The 27,654-nt window shown below is 39.2% G+C and overlaps 1 protein-coding gene across 2 annotated transcripts; it reads right to left on the bottom strand.

The window, feature by feature from the left end:
• Positions 1–608: 608 nt before the first annotated feature.
• TMEM47 (transmembrane protein 47) lies at positions 609–24,333 on the bottom strand. 2 transcript variants are annotated; one of them, XM_013190941.3, is made up of 3 exons: positions 23,886–24,322; positions 10,043–10,183; positions 609–1,360 (listed from the first exon to the last, which is right to left on the bottom strand). In XM_013190941.3, the coding sequence occupies exons 1-3, from the start codon at positions 24,109–24,111 to the stop codon at positions 1,182–1,184; spliced, it is 546 nt and encodes a 181-aa protein (XP_013046395.1). In that variant the 5' UTR covers positions 24,112–24,322; the 3' UTR covers positions 609–1,181. The 2 variants fall into 2 exon arrangements, with proteins under 2 accessions (XP_013046395.1, XP_066836456.1); XM_066980355.1 differs by lacking the exon at positions 609–1,360 and adding an exon at positions 1,371–9,304 and having other exon boundaries at positions 23,886–24,333.
• Positions 24,334–27,654: the final 3,321 nt, after the last annotated feature.

Here is a 27,654-nt window from a genome sequence, read left to right as displayed (position 1 = left end):
ATAAGTATTAGATTACATACGGAATAACAAGTAGTTATTTCATCCACTTGTACCTTAACTTGATGTGAACTTTTAAGCATTTCCCATAACACAGAATCTGTACAAGGGCATATACAGAAGACAAACCATTTTATGTTTATTTTGCAATGCCAACCATGACCAGGGGTACCAGTCCAAGACCCTCAAAAATGTGTACAAAGTTAGTATTTTAACCACTGCATCACAGCTCCTATTACAATTTAAAAACGAATTCTCTTTCTGCCTTTGCATTTATATTTGTATTATATATATTCATTTATACTAACAAATACCTTCCAAAAATAGAATTGAACTTGTTCCATATTCATTTTTTTTTCACGGTGATGTTCGGAAGTTAAATGGGTACTTAGGAAAACTACAATTCATTCATGCATTTTAGATGCCTTAGGGATGTATATGGTCTTTTGTCCTCCCCCTTATTTCCACCCTCCCAGCAAAATACTCAGAGCTGAGACAACTTCCAACCACATAGTCAGAAGCACGTGTCTCCTGGTTTGGACTTTCTTCAACAACCTGCTACAGCTGGCATGGTGATGTCAATTACCAATTCATGAAATCCTGTGTGTGTGTTTGCTTTTTTTTTTTTTTTTTCATTCTCCAAGAAGACTGTCGAATGCAGATATTAGACAAGTCATTAACCAGTTACATTCACTGCCCTCAACAGTTACTTGCAACTAATTCCTTAAGAGCTTTTTTGAGCAAGTAATAAGGGCCAACACAGCCTATTGTACAAGATGCCATTGCCTGTTTATCAGACATTTGAATCCTCTACGATACAGAGAAACTTCTAAATGGAGCCTATACCAGCTGCTCCCCTGAAGGCAATAGCAGATGCTGGCCTTGCATTCTCATTCCAACTAGTTTTCTCACAATGATCGCTGTCACGTAGATCCTTTGCTTGTTGTCAGGAAAAACAAAGCCTATGTATCAGCAGCTTGCAGCATCTGCCTATGTAAGATCAGCAATCCTAGTGTTCGCAGTTCTTCTAAATGGTTGTAAAAGCTGGTTACAGTGTTCACACCCAAAAGGCAAAGGCTATTTTATCAACAGAGCAGACTGGTGCTCCACAAGTGTTCTAAAAAAACTGTGAGTTAGAAAAGATGGAGTAATCCTTTTGATATTTTTCTTTCCATTAAATGATTCTAGTAATAGTCTTCATAGTTCTTAGGGTTCAGGCAATAAAGGATGGCACCCCCAAATGAAAATATAGTTGCACCCCAAGCCAGGCCATAGCCCCAGTTGAACTCATGGTATATTTTCAAGCTGACTGTTTCGATGAACTTGATTGGGTAGAGGACTAAGCTGCACACCTGAAGAACAACTGAAAAAGAAACAAACCAAATGTCAGAAGAGGCCTTAAGTCATGTCCATAAAACCAACACATAACTTAAATTCACATTTCAAAATGCTCTTGGTGCAATTTTTTCTATTAATACTGATCTTTTTGAGCAGTATGTAAATATATATATATATATATAAAACCTTCATTTCTTCCACAGAGATCAGAGCAGTTCTTGCATATTCCCTTGATGAAGAAAAATGATATTGCTATGGTATAACAATAATACTTCAGATGCCCAAGAAATAAACAGTGAAAGCAATCTTTTTCCAATTCTTTTCTGTCTCTCCTCTTTGTATTTTAGTCTGGAGCCATTATTCCTTCCATAACAACAAATCTAAGATCATTTGTTCCATACCTATTATAAATAAGTCAAAACAACAAGAAGCAAGAATAAATGAATATTAAGAAATAAAGCTCAGAATCAAATTCTTTACTTAGCCTAATAGTAATTCATTGTAGTATGTGATCCGTACTGATGTTCATGGAGACTCACTGAATTACGTATTTCGTATGCATTACTGTGTACTGTAATCAGAATTAATGATATTATTGCACAGAATAACAAGGAATCCATAAAGTTTGATCAATCGCTAAACTTTTCAACAGCAAAATATTTCCTTACATTATGAATTTAGTGGGTGGGTCAGAGATGCTTCATTTTGGAAAAAAAAAGCTAATAAAACAGATCAAATCCAAGGCAGGAAAAAGCTTAAAAACCATTACTTTCTACAGTACTGTCCCCCCTAAGAGTGCCACATTTCCCACTGTCTGATCCACAGATCATCAGAGGAATTCAGCAAACCTGTCCTTTGTGTTACACCAAAACAATATATATGGTAACCTGAAAAGGAAGGTGCAAGATGAAAAACCCCAGTTTTCACATAAACGATTCAGTTTGATCAGTGTCCATTCTCTTTTATAATCAGGCATACTGCTAACAGTATAACTGGGACAATAGCTTCCAGGGTAAGCAGGTGAAAGTTGCACTTAATTTGAAGACAAGAACAAGATAGATGATTTGGTGATTCTTTAGGCTTCTAGTTCTGCCATCTACAAACAAATATCATGGGAACTAAACACCATAGGAACATACAAAACAACCTTTTTATCCCTCAAATATGTGATAGGGCTCCCTTCCGGCATTTAGAACAATCAAGTTTTAAAGACTTCAGTCCGTGACTTCCCCTATAAACTACCAGCCCCCTAATTACAGACGGTGAGCACATCCACAAAGTTGAGCACATTCTTAAGAATTTGCAGACCTGAGACATACTCTGATCAAAATTCAATGGTATGTGGTATAATGCCATAACTACTTTAACATTGACTGGTTCATTATTTTTTAGACTTTTCTAGGTATTGTTAGAAGAATGAACACTATTTTTATATAAAAATTGTGAATTTTTATAAAGCCAAAGTCAAAATAAAATGCCAGTGGAAAATAAAAAGTAGACTACTTTTGGCTACAGAAGCTCTTTTGAAATTACAGTGAAATGAAATAATGTTGATTATATTCTCCTGCTGGTCAAACACTTTTTGCACACCCAAAACCTGTCATTTGCCTTTTCATTCCCACATGCCCTCTTCAGTGCTGTCAAACTGTCATCTTTCATTAGGTGCTTAGAGACTAATGCTTTCTTGTCCTCTGGATGGGGACTGTGATGGGGAGAGGATATCCAATGGTCATCATACACCCTCTGATATCTCCGCAAAACATCCACTGGAAATTCACATATCCCTACCTCTCGCATCCAGTTAGCATCTTGGACTCTTTTTTGGGACTGACAATCTAAGTAATGTTTGGATAGTGGATTTTCTGATGTGGGTATCAAAATCCACAATTTTTTTTTTAATCCTAAAATTATTGAAGTGTTTATGTTATTTCTTTTTAATTTTTTTTTTGTCTGCCAGCTCACAAAATACTGCACAACACTGGAGAAATTTTGACAGGGTACACCAGGGAAAGCTTCTAGTCTTATGAAAAGATTATGCATTCTAATTCTGTATAATGAGAACATGGTTATACCCCAAAACACCTGAACATATGCTCAACTTTCAGACACATCTTTAAGACCAAAGTCCAAGATAATTTCCTCAGGTGAATGGGTGTAAGCAAGTTCTTTGGTGGCTTCCTGAACTGGAGCTGCAGCACCTCTGCTGGGTCAATACAGAAACAGCCATTGGTGTGTGTGCATCTGTATCAAGTTGCACCCAAGGAAGCTCCCTACCTTCGCTCAATCTAATACTGAATTTTAATCTATGGACTGGACTTGTCAAAAAAAAAAAAAAAAGTGATTCCACTGGAACATGTGGCTAACAGAGCAACACCTACAACACATACTTTTGACATTTTTATAGTGAGGCATCTTGAATTTGCTACTACTGGTTCAGCTACACTATTGAAAAATTCAAAGGCCTGCCTGATATCAGCAGGCCAGCAGAAACAACCACACTGCATAACAGTGCTGTCACTTTGCACTATTTACATCTCCCATCATTGTTGATCCTTGTAAAGTGGAAAGGGACCAATGTAGGCTAGAAACAAGTCAGTGAAGTTACAAAAAATGACCAGTATGACCCAAAAAGATGTTGAAACCAATGACTGCAAGCACTGATCTGTGTCCATTAAATTTAAAGGGACCTGCTCATAGGAAGTGTATGTACTACACTTTTTCAGAAATACTAGTTCTTCCTGTAGAAAAAGGCTGAAAAATAAATAAATAAATCCACCTAAAAACTCTATTCAAAAAAAAAATAGTCAGCTCAAACTAGACTACTCATTTCAAGTTTAGACACATTTTTATGGCTAGTGCACAGTACAGGACAAGTACACAGGAACAGGAATAATAGTTTTACTCCATTTACGTGAGGTGTAAGTACTCACCACATTAAACATACAAAAATCACAACAAAACCTTTAAAACCAGGAAAACTGAATTTCAGTCATCTTTTTCCTTCATTTAAATTTTTAACTATAATAGATTTGATGTTTAAAAAAAAAAAAAGCTTGAAAATTGGGCTTTTTGATCGGTGTCTCTTATGAAAATGGTGGTGCTGGCTAGTTCTCTGTACCATTTCTCCTGCTCATTCACATGCACTTTATTAGTAACCAATAGGTGTTGCAGTTTCAAAGACTGACATACAACAACTGTCTAGGAACTTTTTGTACTTAATATAACCTGTGCAAGAAATTGGGAAGGATCATGAAGAGGAGGGGGGGGTGATCCATGCTCATTTTAAAAATATTGTTAACTTCGAATATGCCACCCTACTACAGACAAAGACCAGGAATTTCAGCACGAGGCCCAGTTGGACAAGCAGGGAATTTTTCCAACGAATGTGTAAGAAATGAGTAAATGAGCAGGAAACAAGGATAGACAATGAGAGGGAAATATAAAAATACTATTTTGATACTTACATACAAAATCAGGAAGGCTGAAGCCCAGCTGGAGCCCAACATCAAGCTAAGAAATGGCAAAAAAAGTGTAATAACAAATTTCCACAGGTGCGTTCATTGCAAAATGAAGTTCAGAATACGTACTGGTCCAATGATGGGCAGAAAAGCAAGTCTAATGAGAGATGATGCAAAATGAAGGCTTCTCCAAGATCTCCAGGGGTCTTGGAGCCTTTGGGAAGGAGTAGGGCAGTCAGCAATGCAGGAACAAGTTAGAGACGACACAGTTGCATCAATGTCTATCAGCATCACCTCATCCCTTGAAACTTTATGAAGTACATCTTCTAGTACATCTAGTTCAACAAAGGCAAGTGCAGGCTCCTGCACCTATGGAAGAATAACCCCAAGCACCAGTACAGGCTGGGGGGTGACCTGCTGGAGAGCAGCTCTGCAGAGAGGGACCTGGGAATCCTGGTGGGCAGCAGGCTGACCATGAGTCAGCAATGTGCCCTTGTGGCCAACAAGGCCAGCGGTATCCTGGGGTGCATTTGGAAGAGTGTTGTCAGTAGGTCAAGGGAGGTGATCCTCCCCCTCTACTCAGCCCTGGTGAGGCCACACCTGGACTATTGTGTCCAGATCTGGGCTCCTCAGTACAAGAGGGACATAGAACTACTAGAGTGCATCCAGAGGAGGACTATGAAGATGATGAGAGGACTAGAGCACCTGTCATATGAGGATAGGCTGAAAGAACTGGGCCTGTTTAGCCTGGAAAAGAGAAGACTCAGGGGAGACCTCATCAATGTGTATAAATATCTGAGGGGAGGGTGTTGAAAGCATGGAGCCGGTCTCTTTTCAGTAGTACCCAGCAACAGGATGAGAAGCAACGGGCACAAACTGAAGCACAGGAAGTTGCAGATGAAAATGAGAGGGCATTTCTTTACTGTGAGGGTGACAGAGCACTGGAAGAGGTTGCCCAGAGAGGTTGTAGAGTCTCCTTCTCTGGAGATGTTTAAAATCCACCTGGATGCCATACTGTGCAATGTGCTCTAGGTGATCCTGCTTGGCAGGGGAGTTGGACTAGGTGATCTTCAGAGGTCCCTGCCAACCTTGACCATTCTGTGATTCTTGGAGTGCACCTCCAAGCATGTGCAGAACAAGGTGGCATCCAGCAGTCAGCAGGGATTCACCAGGCAAGGGTACAGAAAGGTGCCAAAATGATTGAAGCCTACAGCAAATTGTCCGCAAGAGAAAGGATGGTATCTTAATTTAGATACATGAAGAGGAGGCTAAGGAGCAATTTCAATGCAGCCTACATCTACCTGAAAATGCAACTACAAAGATGCTGAAACAAAACTCTTTGTAGTGCCAGGAAACCTAAGATGTTGGCAAGAGACAGAAATTTCAGTTTCACAGATTCAGAATGGACACCAGGAAAAAAATTTTAAGGAAGCCAGTACAGCAACACGACAATCTACTTGAATGGGTTCTACAAGCTTATCCTTTGAGATCTTCAAGACTAGTCAAGATAAAACCACAGCTGACAGACCTAAAGTTAATGATCATCCTGCCTCAACAACCTCAACAAGGAGCTTGGACTAGATGCTAGATGACCTGGAGTATCCTGTCAACTGATTTCTTTGATGCTGTTTTGTGCTTTTCTGATTTTTTTTCCTTCTTGTAGCTACGTGCACTTCCTCCTACCAAAGTCTGTCCTACTTTTTCAGACCATTCTTACAATTCCTCGAAATCAAATTTTGTCTTCCAACACATCTGTATTTTTTTCTACCTTCATTTAACTGCAAGTTTGGTAAGTATACTTTCATTCTGTTTCACAGAAATTATAAATAATAAAAAATTATAAATTATTATATGCATTATAAATAATAGCACAGAACTCAGGAGTTAATCCAGCAGAACTGCGCTCTGACTCCCTGTCAGAATGTAAAGATATATTCTCTACATATTCTCCAAATATTATCTGCTTGTCATTCTTTTACTCTCTCACCCATATTTTCACTTCACCACAATTTCCCTAGCTTACATCATGTGAACATCATGTGAAATGTGTTAAAAGCTTACTGACCTCAAAGGTTCCTCTAAGACCTAATCATAAAAGGTAATGAAATTGTTTTGACACAAGTCACCCATATGAAGTCTCATTACTCCACAGTCAGTCAAATTTGTGCCTTAATGGGCTGAAAAGGAAGGAAATTCTTAAGACAGTGAGAGCACAAGCTTCTCAGAAAGCATTGTTAAAATAGAGCCTGTGAAAGCAAACATTTTAAATTACTTTTTTTTTTTTTCCAGGCAATCACCAATTATACTTTCTATTCCTAAAATTTTACTTGGTTAGCACTCAGTTATCTGGTAACCATATTGTGAGTCTCCTTACGCTGACAAGTTTATGACCTTGGACATGGCACTTTGAGGATGCAGCTTTCAGAGCCAGTTTGAATCAGAAGCATTTAAATACTCCAGCAAGTATGTACGCTACTGACCCCTACTTGACCAAAAATGCTGGGAAGAGCTGTATGGGGACATCAAGTCTACCAAGCTCAATTAAGACATTTTTGTATCCCTTCATACAGCACACTGACAGGAGTCAACGAATTAACAAGCCACCATGATGGCTAGCATTGAGGTGTTTATAAACCCCAGTGGACCAAAGATAGCTCCACGCAAGTGTCCTGCAACTCTGCCTTTCTGTATGCTGTACATTTTTCCATCACCTGAGATATTCTTGCTCCTCTCCCATTACACAGAGCTGAAGGTACATATTTTAAACACACACTTCTGTAGATCATTCAATGGCTTATTCTCAGTATCTATGTAGAATTATTTTTTTTTTGTCCCTTTATCACCTCTTTCAGCCTCAGTAAGTCATTCATCTTCCTCACCTACAAAGTCACTAAATGAAACCTAAAGCTGAGGGGAAAAAAAAAATCAAAACGAGAAGAAAGAAAAATGCCTGGAACCAACTGCTCAGATTCTGAAGTGCCTGGAGGTCACTTTTCCATTTGGTTCTCTCTCCCACACTGTGATGTTTTCTACCTGACACCCACATAGACCATTAATATATCTAGGCAACTCATGCTGTGTCCTTCTACCAGAAGGCGGCAGAGGGATGTGTTCCTAATCAGTCAAGCAAAATATTTTGTGATGTCAGAAGATTCATGGGACAGGGGTTTTCTAGCCTCATGGATGTTCTGTGAAATCCACAGGTTGCATAACTTCACTGTGCTGCAACCTTAACTTTTTCCTCTTCACTGGTGGATTCTTCAAATGATTCTCTCAAGATATGTCAGTCAATACTCATCTCAAAAAGTAGCTGAAAGCAAAGAAAATCCATAGGAAATGATGGCAACAATGTCAGCATCAAATCTCTAAATGATTCTCCTCAGACTTGCCAGATAACAAAGAAGAATGGGGCAGGCTGTCTTTGCCTCATCATCTCTTTTCCTTTTACAGACTTCAGGCCAGGGCTATTTAAAATGCATGCAAGCGTGTGCATGCACACATACAGGCAAAGGAAAGAGATGAACACCACTCATGAGCTGCAGCATTAATACATTTTCCTTTCTGATGCAAGTAAGCATTAAACCTGATCTCCTCTCTGGTGACAGCAACAGAACCCAAAAGAATGGCATGAAGCTGCATCAGGGGTTCAGGAAGTGGTTGGACAATGGTCTCAGACATAGGGTCTGGTTTTTTTGGGTGGTTCTGTGTGGAGCTAGGAGTTGGACTCAACGATCCTTGTGGGTCCCTTCCAACCAGGAATATTCTACTGTTCTAAACTGCCACCTTCCCCTCCCCCCTAACTTTTGTAATAAATACTAGAACGAATTTTATACACTGGAGAACAGATTAAGCTTTAAACGAAACAGTAATATTTGGAAATTTTTTATTTAAATACAAACTGTCTAAGTAATATGGCAAGATAGTAATTGCTCACACATACGCTGCCTAATTTACTAAACAATGTTATGATAAATTAAATCAAAAGCCAAATAAGAAACAACTACGTAAACTCAACAATCCTTATCACTTTAAAGTTAACTGCCCAATATGATTTATAACCTCAGAATTAGTACTAATTTTTAAAGTAATGGCACAAGTGCCTTTATTTATTCAGTCAACTCAGCAATACAACACACGAAACAAAAAGATACAATTTCTGTTCAGAAAATCTGATCCTTCCTTGCACTCATTTTCTCAAAGTGAATAAAATACAACCTACTTATATTTCTTGAGCAAATAAAGTGCATCTTAAAATTCTGTGGTTCAATCAAAGTAACATAAACAGCAGGTGGCAGCAGGAGCCTTCCCCAGAGCTTGCTTTGATTTCTGAATCTCAGCCCTTCACGTGCTGAGTTCCTATCTTTTCATATGCTTGTAAGTGGCTTTTTTTAATACATCCTGAAGACTACAGTCTGTCATTCTCTTCATTACAGGCTATCAGAAGGGGCTTAAGCTGTTAGCTCCAATGCAGATATGAGTGACAGGATGAAGGCAAACTTTTCTCGGTGAATCTCGGGAGAAATAGAAACATTCATGCTAAGGCCCAAAATACCAGAATGTATGAAAGGAAATGATTTGATATTGTAATTATACCTCACTGGACCAGTTTTAGGGACAATTCAGATGCATACGTCTCCCTTAAGATTTTGTGATAGTCTATGTAAACTGTTCCATCCTGATGTTTTAAAAACCAAACAGGGACTACAGTGTGACAGCTTGTTAAATTAATAACTAAGTGAGCAAGCTGACACAATGAAATTAATTCCTCCAGTGGCACAGGAGCATCTATAAATACCTCGCAACATAATCCTATTTATTTTCACACTTATGGCTTCAAGGTTTCACATTCGAGCATTAGTTTTCCCAGTTTAAAATTGTAAAAGGAAGAACATCAAAATATCAGAAAGGGCTTTGCATGAAGAATAAAAATGGGGCCATCAAGCAGCACAAAGTAACAGACTAAAAATGGTACTTAAATGGATTTATCTTCTGTGGTTTTCCCTGCTGCATATACTTCACCAAACCCAAAGTATAACAAGAATAAAAAATTGTTTAAGAACTGTAAGAGTGCAATTGCAAAATTGATTAATACCTTGTAAAACGGGTATTCTGAGAAACCTCACAGGACTTAACAGTCAAGAGGTAAACCAAATGCTTCTCAATTGGTATGCAGTACAAGGAACATTTTCTTTCATGAAAGTAAAGCTGCCCTCATAAACTTTTCATAATGGTGCTGGTAAACTGCTTACCTGCAGCAAAGAGCATGACTGCAACTGGTCTGTAGAACCGCCTCCGAGATCCCACACAGATAGAGATCAGACCAACCAGGAAAGCTATGAGAATGATGGCAGCACCACCCAACAGCAAAGCAAGAGTAGCTATCTGCCAGTCTATGGGAAAAAGAGAGAGAAAAACACTAATAACAATTCAATTGCAATAAAACAAGCCCATAGGCTCAGCAGAAACAACAGAATATGAGGAACACAAAGCCTGTATCAAGGTTTGGGTAAATAAACAACTGCACTTTGGATTTCTTTTTGCTAATTAGAGAAACACCTTTACACAACAGATACGACTTAACAGCAAAGTGCAACAACCTCACACAATTTTTCAAGGCTTAGTTGGCCTCATAGGGATTTCAGCTTGAGGAAGATTGAATAATTTGATAACTTGGCTTTGTCCAATTTAGAATGAGAAATTGAGGTTGGGCCAGGATTAGCTAGCATGTCTTAGCTGACCCCAAGAATGCTGTAAGTCTCTCACAGAATAGAGTAAAACTCAAACCTCTGCTTGAACTGATTAGGGTGACATAGGAAGGAAAATACACAGAGGCTGATCATGGATACATTCCACTTGAGAGGTAACAAGCCTATTGTAACAGGAATAAAAAAACTAAAGTAAAGGAAGGAGATTCTCAAAGGAAGGAAATAACACATTTTCAACACTAAAAAAGGCGAATGTTTAGCCCTTATAAAAGATGGTAATGATGATTAGATGCAGACCGAGTCAAATCTGAAATCTGCTTTAAAGTCATCCTAATGTGTCAGTTTTTCTTTTCTTCTCCCGAAAGCAACTTTTGAATCTGGCCCAGTGTGTTTTCTAATTAATTTTATGTATGCAGTTACAAACAATGTCCTTGAAGTCTTAGATAATATAAAACAAAATTCATCTGCAAGCAGATGGACACCAAGGCCACACAACATCTAACTTAAAAGCTTCTGTAGGATTTTAGAAAGGCATAGGCTTAGTGCCATCTCTCCATGCAAAAGAGTACTTAAGACTTTGTTTCTCTGCAATCATGGACTTCAAGAAAAAGAAACTGATCACTATTTACTATTGATCACTGTATTTTGTACTTTAAGGATACAATGCATATCTCGTTACTTTGAGCATACTAGCATGCATACGACATTCAGAATGAAATGGAAGAATGTGTTGTATAGTTCAAAGAAAATAAAAGGATTAATAGTTTTCAGAATGAATTTGGAGATCTTAATGCTACTAAAATAAGAACAGCAACAATAAAAATGCACATTCTCTTTCTGAAAAGCAAAATTCAGTGTTTTAGACAACAACAACATATTTCTGGTTTTGACAGGGATCTAATCTGCTAAAGATGCCTAAAATGCAGTTGTGGGGTTTGGGAATGGAAGGTTTGCAGCTATAATCACAAAAAAACCTTCATATGTTATATGAAAAAGATGGAGGAGATGAAAACAAGAAACTGAATAAAAGATCTATAAAGACGTTTCTTAAAAAGAATGTTATTTTAAAGGTGTTTGTGTGTGTACACACTTATTTTCATTCTTGTTAGAAATCTAGGCATGTGGTTTACTAATACTTTAATTACTAAGTACTCAACCTTCCAAGCCCTTTTACTCCTTGTTTTTGGACCAAAACCAGGGCTAGGAACAATCTTTCATTCTTCTACTTTCAGCATGCAATCTAAAACATCAGTTTGCTGCATGTTCCTCTGCTTTACTGTTAGTGGATGGAAATACGATTTTAGTTATGGATTGGAATGTTACGAGAAGTGTTTTTTAATGTTGATATGATACTTCAAAAACACTAAGTGGTTAGTATAGTGATGATTTAGAAAGTATTCTTCCAATATCACAGTGCATTATGGATAGAAAATACAGAAATAAATAAACAGAATGGACCATTTTGGAACACCATGAAAGGAATCTTCGCACTTGAAGATTACACAGATACAAAGACTAGACACGTAAATCCATCTTGCCCCAAAGTTAAAAGCCATAAAAAAGTGATAAAATAAATCAAAGTGCCAGATGGGAAAACTCAGAAACCACCAGTTTTGAAAGCCACTACAAATAATAAAATATTAAATATTGCCTTTGTATTGACCAGATACTGAAGTCTAATGCAAACAAAAGGTGTGCAGCATTGGAGTAGCAAACAAATGGAAAAAGATTTGAGTACACTATGGCTTTACAAAGCCATGTAGCAAGGCCACCAATCAAGTGAAAATAACTAAGGCAAAGATGATATAGGCATGAAGTTAGAATACAGCTTAGCTTCCAGGACAGAGCTATCTACGGATTTTGGAAAGGTTAAAAAATAAACAAGCTACTTTACTATAGTACCAATGTGGGAGGTAAAAGGACAAATCAGTGTTGGAAAACACCTACACTCCCAACTTAAAAAAAGAATTGACTTAGTTAAAGAAAATTAGTTTCTAGAATAAGAGAGCCTACTTGTTGATGTTGACAATAGGACCAAACTGAGGACTGAGGTTCTATATGTTCCTAAGGATCGGGTATTTAACATTGTGTTCTGTGTTCCAAAATGTCTGGAATCCTCTCCTGCCCCACCTTTTTTTTTTTTTTTTTTTTAGTTCCAGTTTACATTTATGAGACCATGCAACGCTAGCAGCCTTTAGGTAGACCTGCAACAATGATGGATTCTGTTTGAAGACCATCATGAAAATCAGTCCAGTCAGACAGCAGACAGACATTACAGCATAAATAATAAGGGGCTGAGTTTTTCTATATTGCCTACCATGGAAACTGTATGCTTAAATCTCCTTGTTGTCTTAGAAACACCTTAGCTATCAATTCTGTAAGCCATTTGAGCTAGCAACAAAATAAATCTTATGTTGGACTAAGTAAACAAATTTCTGTATAGGCAATGCAGAAATTATTAACAGCAATTATTTTAAGAAGAGGCCACTGGATTTGTTTTATACAAAAGAAAACAAACATCCAAGAAAACTGAATCACCCCTGAACCCCTGAAAGAAGAACCCCCTGTAAGTTAAGATAGATACAACATTATAACCACATGTAACAAATGCTTTTCTACAATAACCAGGTGTAGTTTCCTCAGACTACCCAGATGTGATTTATAACACACAGCATCAAAATCGGAACAGCAGATTTCTCCTTTACATAGTGTTACTGGTACACAGAACATGAACAACATCACTATACTTTGGTGGTATCCAAAATATGCTTGCACCATATCTATACCTGAGACAATCTTGTAAATGAGTTACTATACTCATTTCAGGAGACAGCAGTTCAGTGAGACTGTTTGTGCAGAGATAAAAACGTGCATGAACATGAGCAAAATGGGACTTAAGAGATGATCTTTATAAGTTTTCAGGATTATAAATACGTGTTTACACTTAAGAATGTGCATAAATATTTTTCACTGTATATCAGTACAGTTTATTTACATCATACAACAACTATTTAAGAAAGATGTTAGGAACCAGTAAAAACTCCACTCCCGCAAATCCTTAAAAACTTCCAGATTTTAAAAGGTGCTGCCGTCTCACAGGCATGCTGAAATTAAGTTCCTTTGTTGTTTTATACCTGCAGAGACAACAGAAAGCCTAACTTTTTCCAATTTTCATGATTTTACCAATCTGAACAACAGGAATTAATATATTTTTGGACAATCACTGAGTAATTCAAGACAGATTTCTTAAGAAAAACCTCATTTAATTTGTACTGTATTTAGTTCTGTAAATCCAAACAGTTTTTTACTGCACATGAACCATTACTATGTTTATTCCATGGTAAATCTATAGCTCAGTTCTGATAGCGATGATAACATTTGCATAATTTTTATTATAACAATCTGCCTGTTAGTTTAGGGATGTGGATTTCAATATTTGCAAATGCATGTAAATTTGAACCCAGGTTCTTCAAACCTATTTTCAAAGCATATTGTATAAAATTCATAAAAATCACCACTTTGAGTAAAATAAAATATATGATGTTTCTTTTCAATTAATTGTTCACAGATAATTCAGTGCCTTTTTGCAAGGACAGCCTGGTTACATTGCTCTTTGGAAATTATACCAGTTTCTTAATAATATGGAAGCACAATGTTAATTGTGCACTAAAAGGTGTGACTCTCCTACCTTCTTGCCCCCTAAAGAAATGACCTAAGGCTTTATCTGTATATTCATTTATAATTAGAAGCAGCTCATTTTGCTCTATTTCTTGGGCAAAATAATGCTTCAGTACCAAATTAAAATCAGGAAAAGCCTTAAAAGAAGGATTAAAAAATATAAAAGTTCTGCAATGTTTATTTTAATAGATAGGCCATTTGTTAATGTGAGAAAGAGCAATGCAAATGGCTAGCACTGTCATTTTTTCACATTTTCGGCAAGTTCCCAAAAAGTTAAATATTCTCTCTACATGGTATTGTCTAGTAAAAGAAGCTGTGGAAGTAAAAGCATATTGTTGGAATATGTGAAGTATTTGTACATATGTTTCTTTCAGGCAACACAAGCAAACTGAATGCATCTTCTAAGAAACAATCAAGTACTCCTTTCTTTCATACAATGGTTCTTCACAGAGTCCTCTCCTCATAGAGGCTAAAGAAATGCATGCATCTGTTACAAGCTGAAGGTAATGACCTTCTAGCACTAAACAAAACACCAACACTAAAGAAAACAAAACCAAAAAAACTTTTAACATTCTAAGGCAAGTTTTTCTGATTCATTGCAAAGCCTCCACTTAGTACATACCTGCTGTCAGCCAACAAATATTCCTAAAAATTTTAATATAGCATTTAAATTCAGGAGTATTGAATTTCAAAGATTGTGTCAAGTAAAGCATAGAAAGTTGAAGCACCCACGCATAAGGAATTAAATATAACCTACTGAATGTCATAACAATCAACTAAGATAAATAGGACTGCTACAGATATTCTTAATTGTTTCACATTAAAAATTATTTTTAAGGTTATCAACAGTCATCAACTTCACCATCAAACAGCCAACAAAAGTTTTAAAAGTATAGCAACAATATAAAAAGACAAAGGTTGAATCTATTTTCTAAAAGTACATTTGTCACATGATAGTGCTCTTTTTTTCAGCATTATCAGGTGCATGGACTTCTGTGGAAGGTCAAACAGTGAAACTCAGTGGAAATACTGAAGTAAAACAAGTATTGCCTTCACCTTTAAGATCTGTGTGTATAATAATTTTATGTAAGAAGTCAGTTTTTTGGAATCTTGCCTGAGATGAAACAACGTGTTTTTTGTTTGTTTTTTAAAGAAGTTGCTCAGATGAATTTTGCTTTTACCTTCTAAGTTCAAACCAACCAAAAAATAAAATTAAAAAAAAAAAGAAAAAAAGTAAAAAATATTTGGCTGATATGCAGATGAAGGGCAAAATGGCTAAACCTGGGAAGCCCAACATTTATAAGTTATTTGGTTTCTACTCTTCTTTTACAGTCAGCACAACAAGTACAGTCTCTTGAGACTGTGTAGTCTACACTTCTTCACACTACAGAGAGAAGCCCTTTCTGGCAAGATCCATACCAAATTTCCATTAAGTTCCTCTAGCCACAACCTTTCATAGTGGAACCTTGTACAAAATAGTAATAACTAAATATTTTGTGCTCCTTGTCAGTTCATACAGTATACTTATTACTGCTAGTTGCTGTACAGATGCACTCTGGTTTCTGCATTTGCTTTTATGGATTCAGATTTTTTTTAAGTATGAAAATTGCTTGTGTGTGTGGCTCTTCAAGTTACTTCATCACTTAAAAAGTGTTAGCCATAGCTGTGGGAACCAGACAGCGGTGGCTGGGTGCATCATTTTCTTAAGACAGAACTCAGATACTCCATCAAGGCATTCTTCTACTTGTGACTTCAGTGTGAACTTGAACATAAGATATAATAAAGTGAGGTCTCAGCTGTAAAAATAAGCCGTTCAGGGAAGAGACAAAGCATTTTTCTGCTTCTTTTGCAACAGGAGATTTATGTATTGTGCTATTACCTCAGAACTTGGTCGTCTTCTACACACAAAGCCGTTGATACCAGGAGTCTTGCACAACACAGGTGGGCTAAACAGTGAGGTTTTTATGTACTAATTCATCAGGATTTTGGCAACATCCAAACAGAAATTTGAGCATTTTAAGCTGAGTGTCAAAATCCTTAAGTGCCTCCTAAGGATAATTCAGAGGTTCCACATAAGGCATCAGTCACTTTCAATTTACTATACAAGAGGCTTGCAGGACGGTTTAGTGCTCCTGATGCTGAGTGGAAAGTCATTTAAAGCCAGACAAAGAAAAAAAGAACATGCACAGAGATGTATCCAAAAAACAGCTAAGTGGAGCAAAATCAAGGATACCCGTGTCTTGCTGAGACATGAGATGCCAATGTCTAATGATAGCAGCTGACTAATGAAATAGAAAAGGCAGATGCCTCCTTAATTGCAATATATTAGAGGACTTCTCAGAAACTGCAAGATCATTGCTTCTCGTCTCCAGACCTGAAACTCTACTTCCCTTTCCAGAAGAATATAACTACTGGGTATGACTGATACCACTTTCTTCCATCTGCTAGACCCAGGCCATAAAAATATAAGAAAGATCTACAGAGCATGTAAACAGATATGATGGAATACGAATCTGAGTCTTGCTTTCAAGTCACTCTTACCTAAATGGTCTGTTCTGACTTTCCACCAACAAACAAAAATGCCTGAACATTACTGGGAGGCAGCCTGAGTTCAGTTTCTCCCAAGCTTGGAGGGAGAAGTCGTTAGCAGTCATTTACAGTGTTGGGTCTCTCTCACTTAGGCTTGTTCTTGCTTTACTCTCCTCCAGAGCAAGACAACTTTGATCAGAGCAAAAGACACTGGCTCTGTTCCAGGTTAGGTAACAGCTGGTTGGAAGGACTCTATCATCTTAATTCCTCAGCCTGGGAAGAACTTGCTTGCTAGATCCGAGGACTAATTAGGCAGCCATTGTGCAGATGCAGGCAATGCTACAGGAAGTTTTTTAAACCAAATGCCACTGCCCACGTGGATTTGTTCGGGAACGATGGTAGCACATCAGGCACCTCTTCATTCACCTTTCAATGGCAAGCAGAGCTCTTGGTGTCTTCCACCTGAGGATGCTGTTGAGCAGGCTGGGTAAAATTTGGTTCCCGGAGAAGTCAGCAGCACGCAAAGCAGATACGGTCTCAATTTCTCAGGATGATTTCAGCAGTCTGGCACAAGATACGCAGTGCATTAATCTGTCTGATGTTTCTGTTTCAGCTGCTTTATTAGGCAGACTGTGGTGGCCCTGAGACTACTGGACTCAAACTTTGTGTGCTTCAAAAACAGTGCAAGTTTTATCCTTATTCTCTACAGGATATCAAACCAAACAACAAAAACAATAAAAATATGGTAACCATCTCTGCTGCTGCTGTTGTGCAAAGGAGACAGATTTTGCAAGACAAGATGGTCTAATGCCTTGGGGGGTTACAGATGTATGAGCAACTTGAAACATAGCAGGTGCTTGCTCCTCCGCACACTGACACACATCTCTCCTGAAGATTAAAGCTTGCATTCCTTATTTATAGAAAATACACACTTTGGGAGGGTTTAGTATAACTCCTCTCTTTCTGAGTCATGGCCTGCCTGCACTTCTAAAATCACTGAGTAAAATTCTTTAAATGAAGCACCTCTTCAGATAGAGTCAAGTGCTGCCATTATACCGATCTTTATTTTATTATTTAAAGGCAACGTGCATTGCACATCACTTTTGACAACCAATGACTTCAAGACAAGCACAGCATTACAGAAAATCAAGTAATCTATAATTCATTCACAGAATAATACAACTTGTACTCAGGCACTTCTTCCATTGGCTATGTGACATTCCTCTGAGATAAGCTTGCTACTACACCATTTGAATTATCGGATATTCATTCATTCAAGAAAAAAATGAAACACCCACCTACAACTCCAAGAACATCAGAAAACCCTGGAAATCTTAGAATTGTGTCATTAGGAGAAAAGTGTGGGAGATGTGTTATACAAGCTTTTCAAGCAAAGCTCACCTTTTCTGACCTCAACCATATATACTACTACATTTCAGTAATCTGAAGAAGGAAGAAGTGCACTTCATGTTGTAACAGAAGTGTAATTATTTCCTACAGTTACCAATGCTCTTCAAGCAAGCTGGCCATCTTTTGCAGTTTTCAAAACTCATTCCACTGTTCCTTGCAGAAAACAGTTAGCATTTAGAATAGTTCTAATAGTACTTTCCATCAAAATGATGGCATTTATATTATAGAACTGGAACAAGTGAAAACACATAAAGCAATACAGCTGGATAGACTTTACCCTCTACAGCTTGCTATCTTGAATCTTATGTGGTCAGCCCTGGACACAAATCAGTAACAGAGGCAAGGTTGCTCTATACTTGATTCTAAATATAAAGTCTCATCAAATATTTAAACCACTTACAATCTCCCTAACATAAGGAACATCTTTTAACTTACTGGTGCAAGGGTTCTTTATTAAATAAAGACTGAGAGACTGAGAGCAACAGGATAAGTTGTAATGAACAACAGCAGTAACAATAACCCACTAAGATTAGAAGTATTCCTTTATCTATTTTTTTTTTTAAAGAGCGTTATCAGTCATAATGTGTATGGTGCTCTCTGATCAGATAAACTCACACAAACTTCACACTTTACACATCAAAGTGCTATAACTATATCTCTTAGCTGGCTGGAGAAGGATGGCTAAAATGGTAGCTTGCCATCAAACTAAAATGTCTAGACTACTGTGCAGAAGTCTTAGATGTGTTACGCTCACAGAGTATGGCCTTGGGTAGCCTGAGACTAAAATAAGCGCTCCATTTATAAAAGGGGGAGCATAGCTTAAAATATTCTAGTTGGGCTAAGGGGAGAGGTAATTAACAAATTCAAGGCATTCTGAACACATTCAAGAAGTCAGATAAACATAAGGCATAAACAGAGTATCAGTGACCACAGAGTCACAGAAAAAATTTGGTTAGAAAAGACCTCTGGAGGTCATGTCACCCAGCTCCCTGTGGAAAGAAGGGCCAGCCTCCAGTCAGACCCAACTTCAAAGCTACATAAGCTTGCTCAGGGTCTTAGGTGGTGAGTTTGAAGTAGTATAGCTTTTGATTTTATACCCACCTTCAGATAAAGTGTTGGGGATGACTATTAAAGAGAGTAACATGGAAAGTGCCAGACTACAGTTTTTAAAAATAAATTCATTGTTTTATTAATTCATCTGTACATTGTGTGAGCTACTTTCTTCAGACTTAGTTAAATCACATTTGTTTCCCTTATTTTATATCAAACTATCAGCCTTGCTAAGGTTTTTACAAATGTGTCAACATCAACTCAGAGCAACGATCCACATCTTCTAATGAGGAAGCTGCTTTTGAGCTAGAAATTTCCCGTTGGAACAACTGCTTAGATTCAAAACAAGCAGATACCATCCAAGACCATTGAGCCATGTTAATTCGGATATCGGCATCTAATGTATAATTAAGGTTAAAACTCTTCAAGTGCTACCAAATGAGCAGCCTCTGATTTTATTTTTTTTTCCTTTCGAGAACGAGTTAGTACAGAATTATAAGCACAAAACTAGATTCAAGTCATTTTACTGCATTATGCTTTAAGTTAAGCTTACGTTTATGGTTTGACATTTTTAAACCACTAGGCTTCAACATGTACAGAGGCCCTTTTGCATTTATTTCCTTGAGATTGTTTTGTTTTTCAAACATTCATGGGTAGCTTATAGAGAATGTAATAATCTTAAGGAAAACTGAGTTTTCATAAACAAATACATAGGTTATTAAGTAACAAAGTCATGTCCCTCACCCATCAGGATAGTTTCATACTGGTTAATAGTATTCATTCAAATATATTTTTATATGCACTATTTTCACAATAAACTGAAATGCTCCAAAACGAGCCATTCTTCTCTATGAATAGTGTGCGTGTGTGTATATATATATATTTACATATAAAATGTAAAATACATGATTTTTACCTGACAGATCAGATTCTGTGGAACCATTCCACATCATATTTATGTATCTTTGATTTAGAAAACTATAAAGTCTGCAGTGAACTGCATAAATTCAAATCTAATACTATTAATTCTGAAAACATAAGGTAACTACCTGTACAGGTATAGACACATCATGCAGTTATACATAGGATGTATTTAATTTTAGGCAGATACTGAGACAGAAATAAATATTCATACATAACTCCTGATAAATCTGTAAATGAACCATTGCAAATCAGACTTAATACACTTCAAATGAGGTCTAAAGAAAATTTTGTTTAATGACACCAAAGAGAGATTCCAAACCCTGTAAGTTTTCAGTTTAGCATGTGGGTTTAAAACACAACAGACTTAAAGACAACCTGTGCACAAGCCAATTTAAGCTTTGATCATAGAAAATAATTTTATGCCTAGACAGCTGGTGGAACTGTAAAGCAACATTGCTGGATTTTATCACAAAGATCTCCACACTGGCAACTTTGTTAAATTTTCAGCTCCAAAAATTGTTATTAGTGGGAATTTTAGAATTTCATACAGGGGAGAGGAATATGCATGAATATATTTCTATTTCTTGCAATTACAGAAAAAAAAAAAAGATGACTTATGTAGACTGTAAAGACTGAAAAAGAAAAAAGCAAATTAAGATGAGCTCTTTTATATCTGAGGTTTTTAAAAATTAATTTGTCTATTTCACATATTTGAACTGGCAATACTGTGCAGTACTTACACAACTTTAAAAGCAGTATGAAAGCAAAGGATTGCTTGCAAACTATAGGAAAAGGCCTCAAAACAGTGAGTGAATGCATGCAAAAACACACCCCAAGCACTAGCATTACTCAAGGAAAACACAATTATTTCCTGCTATAACAGCCAATGTAATCATGTTCTGTACATTTCCTTCTGTTCAACCACTACCAAGTTGCCCTTTTGATAGCAGTCAGGGGTCCTACATCTAATTACAACAAAGGTTTTTAATTAAACCTTGAATATGCTTTAACAGCGTCTAGCATGAGCTTGCCCTTGATGGTGCCACTTGAGGTGCTCTCCTTCAAGGGATGATGAAGTAAATCTCTTAAAACCATGGGTGAAGATGCCTTTTCCTTGTGTATACTACTGCTTTTCACAGCTAGCTACCTACAAAGCTGCTTGCATCGGTATCAAGCTAAAAGAGCTTTCCCTGTGGGAGCTCTCCAGTATCTCCAAAATATACCGCTTGCTATATTCTTGATGTAGGAGAAAAGCACACTTAAAATATTAAGGAAACACACAAAATGGTCTCGAATATGAGTCCAGTTCAACTGGATGAACTTACTGGGAGCCCTTCCACTGACTTTAGTAGGAATTATAACACACTAGCAGAACGTGAAGGCATACAGTACAGTGTCTCATATTTCAGGTCTCCTCTGAGTGCAGAATTGTGTGCCAAACATGAGGAAAATTAAGGTTTTGTGTTTTGTTTTTTTTTTTTTTTTTTCCCTAGTCACCTCAAATAAAACAATCATTCCCTTCATCCCCAGTAGCTTGTGAAACCTGGCTCCACTAGACAGGAAAGTATCTAAGGAAAATAAGTAAAGCTCATTCAAGGAACTTGAATAAAACTGAGCAGGCAGGAATTTTCACACAGTATAGAAGAAAGCTTCAGGAGAGGGCAAATTTTCAACACACAGTGTCCCACAAAACTATATTTTATTTCTATCCATCCACACTGATTCGTCTTCCATCTTTCCATAAACAAATTGGTAACTAATAAAGCAACGAGATAAATTAGTTGCCTTACATGCTGTTCCAGAAACTGTCCTGCTTCTCTTAATGTCCCACTGTGTGCGTGCATGCGTGTATGCACATGCGTGGTGGGGCACAGATTGAGGGGGGAGCCCAATGAAGTATCTGTGGGGCGGGGGGATTTGAAGCAGGTTCTCATTCAAGCCAGCTAAAAGGTCCTTCTGCAATCAAGGGGATACTATTTCAGGAGACAGAGAGAAGGGGCAAAGGATTCACGTTGCTAAGGAGACAGTAGAAGCTGACATTCCTACATAAATTTCCATTTATACCGGGGAAGGAAAAGAAAGCTCTCTGAAGTTTGTGTAGATACCCGGGTAACTGATTGAAACTGACGGTTCTTTACAATTCATTTTGAGGATGTGTGATTTAAAACAAAATCCAAAACAACATTCAAAACCTCAAATATTACTCCACACAAGTATAGAAAGACAAGAACAGGAGCAAAGGAACCTGTGCAATTTCTACTCAAACAGAGATCGGCAATTTCCTAGAACCTGTAAGAGGATTTCAGAGAAGCCAGAAAAAGAAAAGCCATCTAGAACATGCAGACAGTCCCTTGCCCCTTTCCCAAAACAAGCATCTCATCCCTGTGTGGTTTACCAGAAGCTGGAGAGCACAGTGATCCAAACGGATGATTTAGCAATGCAAGCATGTGTGGGGGGAGCATGGGGGTGGAAATGAGGGGCAGAGGTGAAGAAGAGAGGCCAGCTTCATTTGTAAATGTTTCTGTTGGGATTCCTGATATTGGAATCAGCATAAAGTAAATAAAACAACACATGAAAACAGAAATGATTATCGAACTACAAAAGAATTTACTGAAAAAATATTCAACAGGCAGCTTGCTTGTATCACTCACAACCAGTTGAGTGTTTTTTTTTAGTACCCCAAGCAACAGCGAAATGGCATTAAAAATAAATAAATACTTATGACCAAAGACACAGAAGCCTGAAGAACAAAAGAACATCAAGAAGTCAAAATAGAGAATGTGGCAAGAAGGAAAAGAAGTATGAAAGACGATGGCAGCAATAGCAGTACATGATAGAAAAAGACACATACAAGCACACCCAGAGGGATGGAGAGAGCTAGAATCCAGATGTCTTCACTTGGGACAAAATAACATTTTATTTTATTTAAGATTTGGAAGCTTCAGCTTTCCATGCCTTGTGACTTCTGGGGATGTGGACGTAAATGATAAGACCCTTGATCCCCAACAGCTTCTCCTTATATGATAACAACGGCCACAAAGAAAAATAATCAAAAGTAGCCTAAAGTCGTGATCTTTTGTGAAAGCAGTCAAGCAGAGATAAGGAATCAGTCACCTCTTCCATTTACAGAAGCTGTCCTCAAACCTCTCCTGCATCCTAGACCGTTACGCGGGGAAGGGAAATAGCAGACGGTGGACTCCCGGAGCCCTCCCCAGCGCTTTATTTCCAGAAATCCCTGCCCTCGCCTTCTCTCGCAAGGCGGAGGAAGAGGGGCCGGAGCCGAGTGGCACGGGAGGGCGCCCTGCTGCACGGCGGGTGGGGACGGCGGGCGGGCAGGGGGGCCAGCCCAGGCCCCGGGAAGGCAAAGGGGAGGAGGGGGAGGCCGGGAGACGAGCACGGAGCGGCGGGGGGCCGCGAACGGTGCTCAGGGCGGGCGGTCAAGTGGCGCCCGTACTTTTCCCGACGGCGGCGGCCGGAGCGGGGCACAGGGCTGGGAGCGGGGCGGCAGCGGGCGAGGCGGGGAGCCCGGGGAGGAGAGGTGGCGGCGGATCAGGGCCCCGGGCACCACTCCGGTACGGAAGGGCTGTCCCCGGGAGCTCGGACCTCGTCCCGAGCCGCTGGCAAACCCGGGCGGCCGAGGAGAGCCGACTTTGGGATGGCGGGGGCACGCCGGCGGGGCAGCCCGGGCACGGAGAGCTCCTGGCGGCCGCGGTGGGGCCGGGGGAGGGGGAGGCGGCTCGGGGACGGGGGGGGACAAGGCGGAGGGGCAGGGGGAGCGGGGACAGCCGTATCTCACCGCTGTGCAGCGTCGACTCGCAGAGCCAGCTGTCCAAGTTGCCGGGCTTGCGGCAGGACTCCCAGAGGGACAGGTAGTACTGTTGGTCCGCCGTCACCCAGGCGGGGCTCAGCACGGCCCCCAGGTCCAGGCACAGCGCCAGGAAGATGCACACCAGCCCCACCAGCTTCAGCGGGGTCAGCACCGAGACGCGCACCTCCTCCATGCCGCTGCCGGACGACGCCATGGGGACCGGGAGGAAGATGAGGAGGAGGAGGATGCTCTACCGCCAACCCCGAGGGGAACAGGAGCGAAAGCCCGGCTCCCAACAGGAGAAGCGGGGGGCGGGAGGAGCAGCGAGACCAGCGCTGACTAACGGCGAGGAGAGGCTTTCGCAGGCAGCACGGCTCCCTCCCTCCTCCGCCGCGCTCCCGCCCCGGTGTATCAGGTGCAGCAGCTCCCCCTGTCGCGCTCGGCTCGGCTCGGCCCGGCCCGGCCCGGCCCCGCAGCGCTCCTCCCCCGGCCCGCCCCCCGCCCTGGTGGCGCCCGGCCCCGCACGGCTCGGCACGGATCGGCCTCTGATGGCCGCGGTCGGGGCGAAGTTTGGGGAACTTTCCCCGCTCAGCCCGGGCAGAAACGCGTGGAAGCGGCGGGTGCGGCCGGGGCTGGGTGCCCCGCGGCAAAGCGCCGTGGAGCGGGGGAGCGGAGAACCGGGAGAAAAGAAAGGCCACCTCGGGTTGGGGATCAGCAGCGGCTGACCTTGATTCCTCTTCTCGAATGACCTTTAAATCACAAGTCTTCAGTATAAGGTTAAAGAAAGAAAAAAATCAAGGTTTCGTTGTTCGCGCACGGGCGTACTGGTAATTCCCTTTTCCCTCTCCCGTCAGCTACGTTTCTGAACCCAAATTAAATCTTAAGAACGGATGAGTACTTTGACCAGCTTTCATTTCATCTCTGTTTATTTTGCTTAATTAGCATTACAGTACTGAGAATGTCAAGGGTGAATATTTTGGCTAGTTATTAAACATTAGTACTAGTATAATTCACTATCTCCCTCACAAAACAGAAACACATACAGAGATGTTGTATAATGTCCATGAAGGACTATTAAAAAAAAAACAAACCTCAGATTTGAAAGGGAACAACGAACAACGTGACTGAGATTTGAGGCAGAACTATAAAAATGGGAAGGGAGAAATCAAGCCCCAAAAGCCATCGTCAAGTGTAGAAACAGGAGAAAACCCTGCTCCATAAGTCTTTCTTCAAACTATAGGAATATTCTCAGTAATTTCAAAAGGTGCATGGTTAAATCCTAATGATTTAGACAACTTTCCTCACTCTGTTTCACTCTGTAGTCCTTTAAGGCAGGAACAGAAAGAATATTATTTATATTGCAGGCTCCTTGGAGCATGAACAGCTTTACTCTTACAGCTGTTTACTGGAGTAAGTGTTTGAGGTGTAGTTCTGGTTTCTCAGTGACATTGCATTGGATTACACATTTTGCAACAATTTCTCCTTTTCATAAGCATTTAGGTGCCTGTTAGAAACACAACCACCAAAATTCAGTGCCCTGATACCATAGCAGGTATATCAGGACGCATATACAGGGTGATGTTAGCAGGAGTTAGGTGTATTTCAAAGGGCTCTAAGCTATAAATATTTGTGAAGCTATTAACACCGGTCTGTCATTAATCCTGAAGAAGAAATGCATTTCCTTGTCCTGCTACTGCTAACATTTGAAATTATTTTTTTGATTTTTTTTTTAATGTCTGATATAATTTGCGTAAGTATATACCAGAAGCAAGTATGTTAACCAATTGGTTTGTCTGAGTCATGTTTCTATTACCTCTCAATTGTAAAATGATAATTATTGGAAGAACGTAGCAAATAAAATTAAAAAAAAAAAGGGGAAATGATTTAAAAATGGATAAAAAACATAGTTGTGCCAAGCTAAGCACACTATCTCAAAACTGTATGAAATGCAGACTCATGGTTCTGTTCCAGTATTTCATAAAAAGAAGGAGAAAATAGCAACAGTTGAAACATATGAAAACTTGGGAAATTATGTACAGAAATAGCACTGGTATCTATGGTTAATGTTGCCAGCACTTTCTGTACAAGGCTCAATTTGTTTTTACTTTATTAAACCCTTGTTGTTAGGGCTGGACTTGCCTCTGCAAGATATCTGCATTAAATTGGTTTATATTTTTAAGTTCTAAAGCTAAACTAAACTTTAAGCTAAAGTTCAGTCACGTGGGGCCTGACAAATACACATATTCACTGTCTACAAAACAAAACAAAACAAACAACAACAACAACAAAAACTTCATCACATTTTAAAGTGAGAAGTAGAAAGTTGACACACAACCTCCCAAAACACGAAAAGCACCACAACCTACACACCATGCCTCAGTTTGGTATGCTCAAGGGAGCTGTGTTTGTGTCAAATTCTCCAGAGATTTAATCCGTAGTGAGTGTGCTGCATCTGTTTAGAGCTTCTGTGTCTGAATGAACAGTGTATCAACAAATGAATGCTGAGACATGCTCCGGCCTGGGCCTTCTGGCCACCCACCAGCCCTGGAAGTACCTGGAGAGCCCGCTCTGGACATGAGAAGGAGCAGGGAGATTTCCCCCCACCGCAGAGATGTCCTACACAAGGAGCACGGGAGACACAGCACAAGCGGTGGGACTGCTTGGTCCTAAGGTACGATAAGATATCAGGGGTCCAAAGGATGGGAAGACAGACTGGGGTACTTCCCAGAGTACAGGGAGGGCTGGAAAGAAGGAGGCAGAGACAGCCCGAGTGTGTGAGCAAGGATTAGGTGAAGAGAGGGAAAATGGGAAAAGACAGCATGGAAAAACTGAAATAGCACACTTTATAACAAAGTAACAAGCACCATTGCCTCAGAAATTTGTCTTTGAATTACGGAGTACTATGACTATCTTTTTCCCTTTGGTAAAAGGATATGAAATCAACTAGAAAACTCTCTGCCCTGCCTCCCTGGGTGGTCAGTCTACAGAAGGAACAACTACTGAAACTATTAGTTTAAGTGACAAAGATCTCCTGTCTGTCACTATGACGACCTGACCTTTGCTGATGGCATAAGTTGCGGGTCAGTGTAATTTCACAAAATGTGCATTTGCACTGTACAAATTACTCATTTTTGAAGTGTCTGAATGACTTAACCTGGATCGAGGTTGGAAGCTCGTGTTGATAAATGAAATCAATTGCAAGGATGTTTTAAACATGTAAAACACTATAAACTTGTTAACTATTCCCAAATATGAGGTTCAAAGCACCCAATTTCTCTTATCGTCAGTGGACAGTTCAGGCAATTCTCAACCAATCTGTACATGAAATTCCTCTTATGGAACAGAAAATTATATACCTTCTCCAAATCTGACAGACACATTAACTGCTGTTTATGAGAACTCGTGCTAAAGTCACAAAGACCATAGAAGAATCCAAATGTAATTAATACTGTTGTAATCAGCAAGAAGTTAGTATGGAGGTACAATGCAATAAAAAAAATAAATAGCAAAGCTTCTAAAAAAGTACGGATTGGCTGCTTTATCTCCTTGGTCAAGCAGGGATCCTCTGGAAACATAGTTAATGCTCATATACTAATTTAGTGTGTCAACATTAAAGTTATTCAGTACCTATGCAGAAAAATCTGAATTAAACCTGTCTAAACCTTGTAATTTGTAAATGCTACACTTTCGAAGAAAAATATATTTTGAAATACAATATGCTATTATATATATATAATTTAAAATAGAATAATTCTAA

The sequence above is a fragment of the Anser cygnoides genome, chromosome 1 (assembly GCF_040182565.1).
Source record: "Anser cygnoides isolate HZ-2024a breed goose chromosome 1, Taihu_goose_T2T_genome, whole genome shotgun sequence".
Lineage (NCBI taxonomy): Eukaryota > Metazoa > Chordata > Aves > Anseriformes > Anatidae > Anser > Anser cygnoides.
The sequence above is the reverse complement of the archived record's forward strand: the minus strand, read 5'-3'. Positions and strand labels throughout refer to the sequence as shown.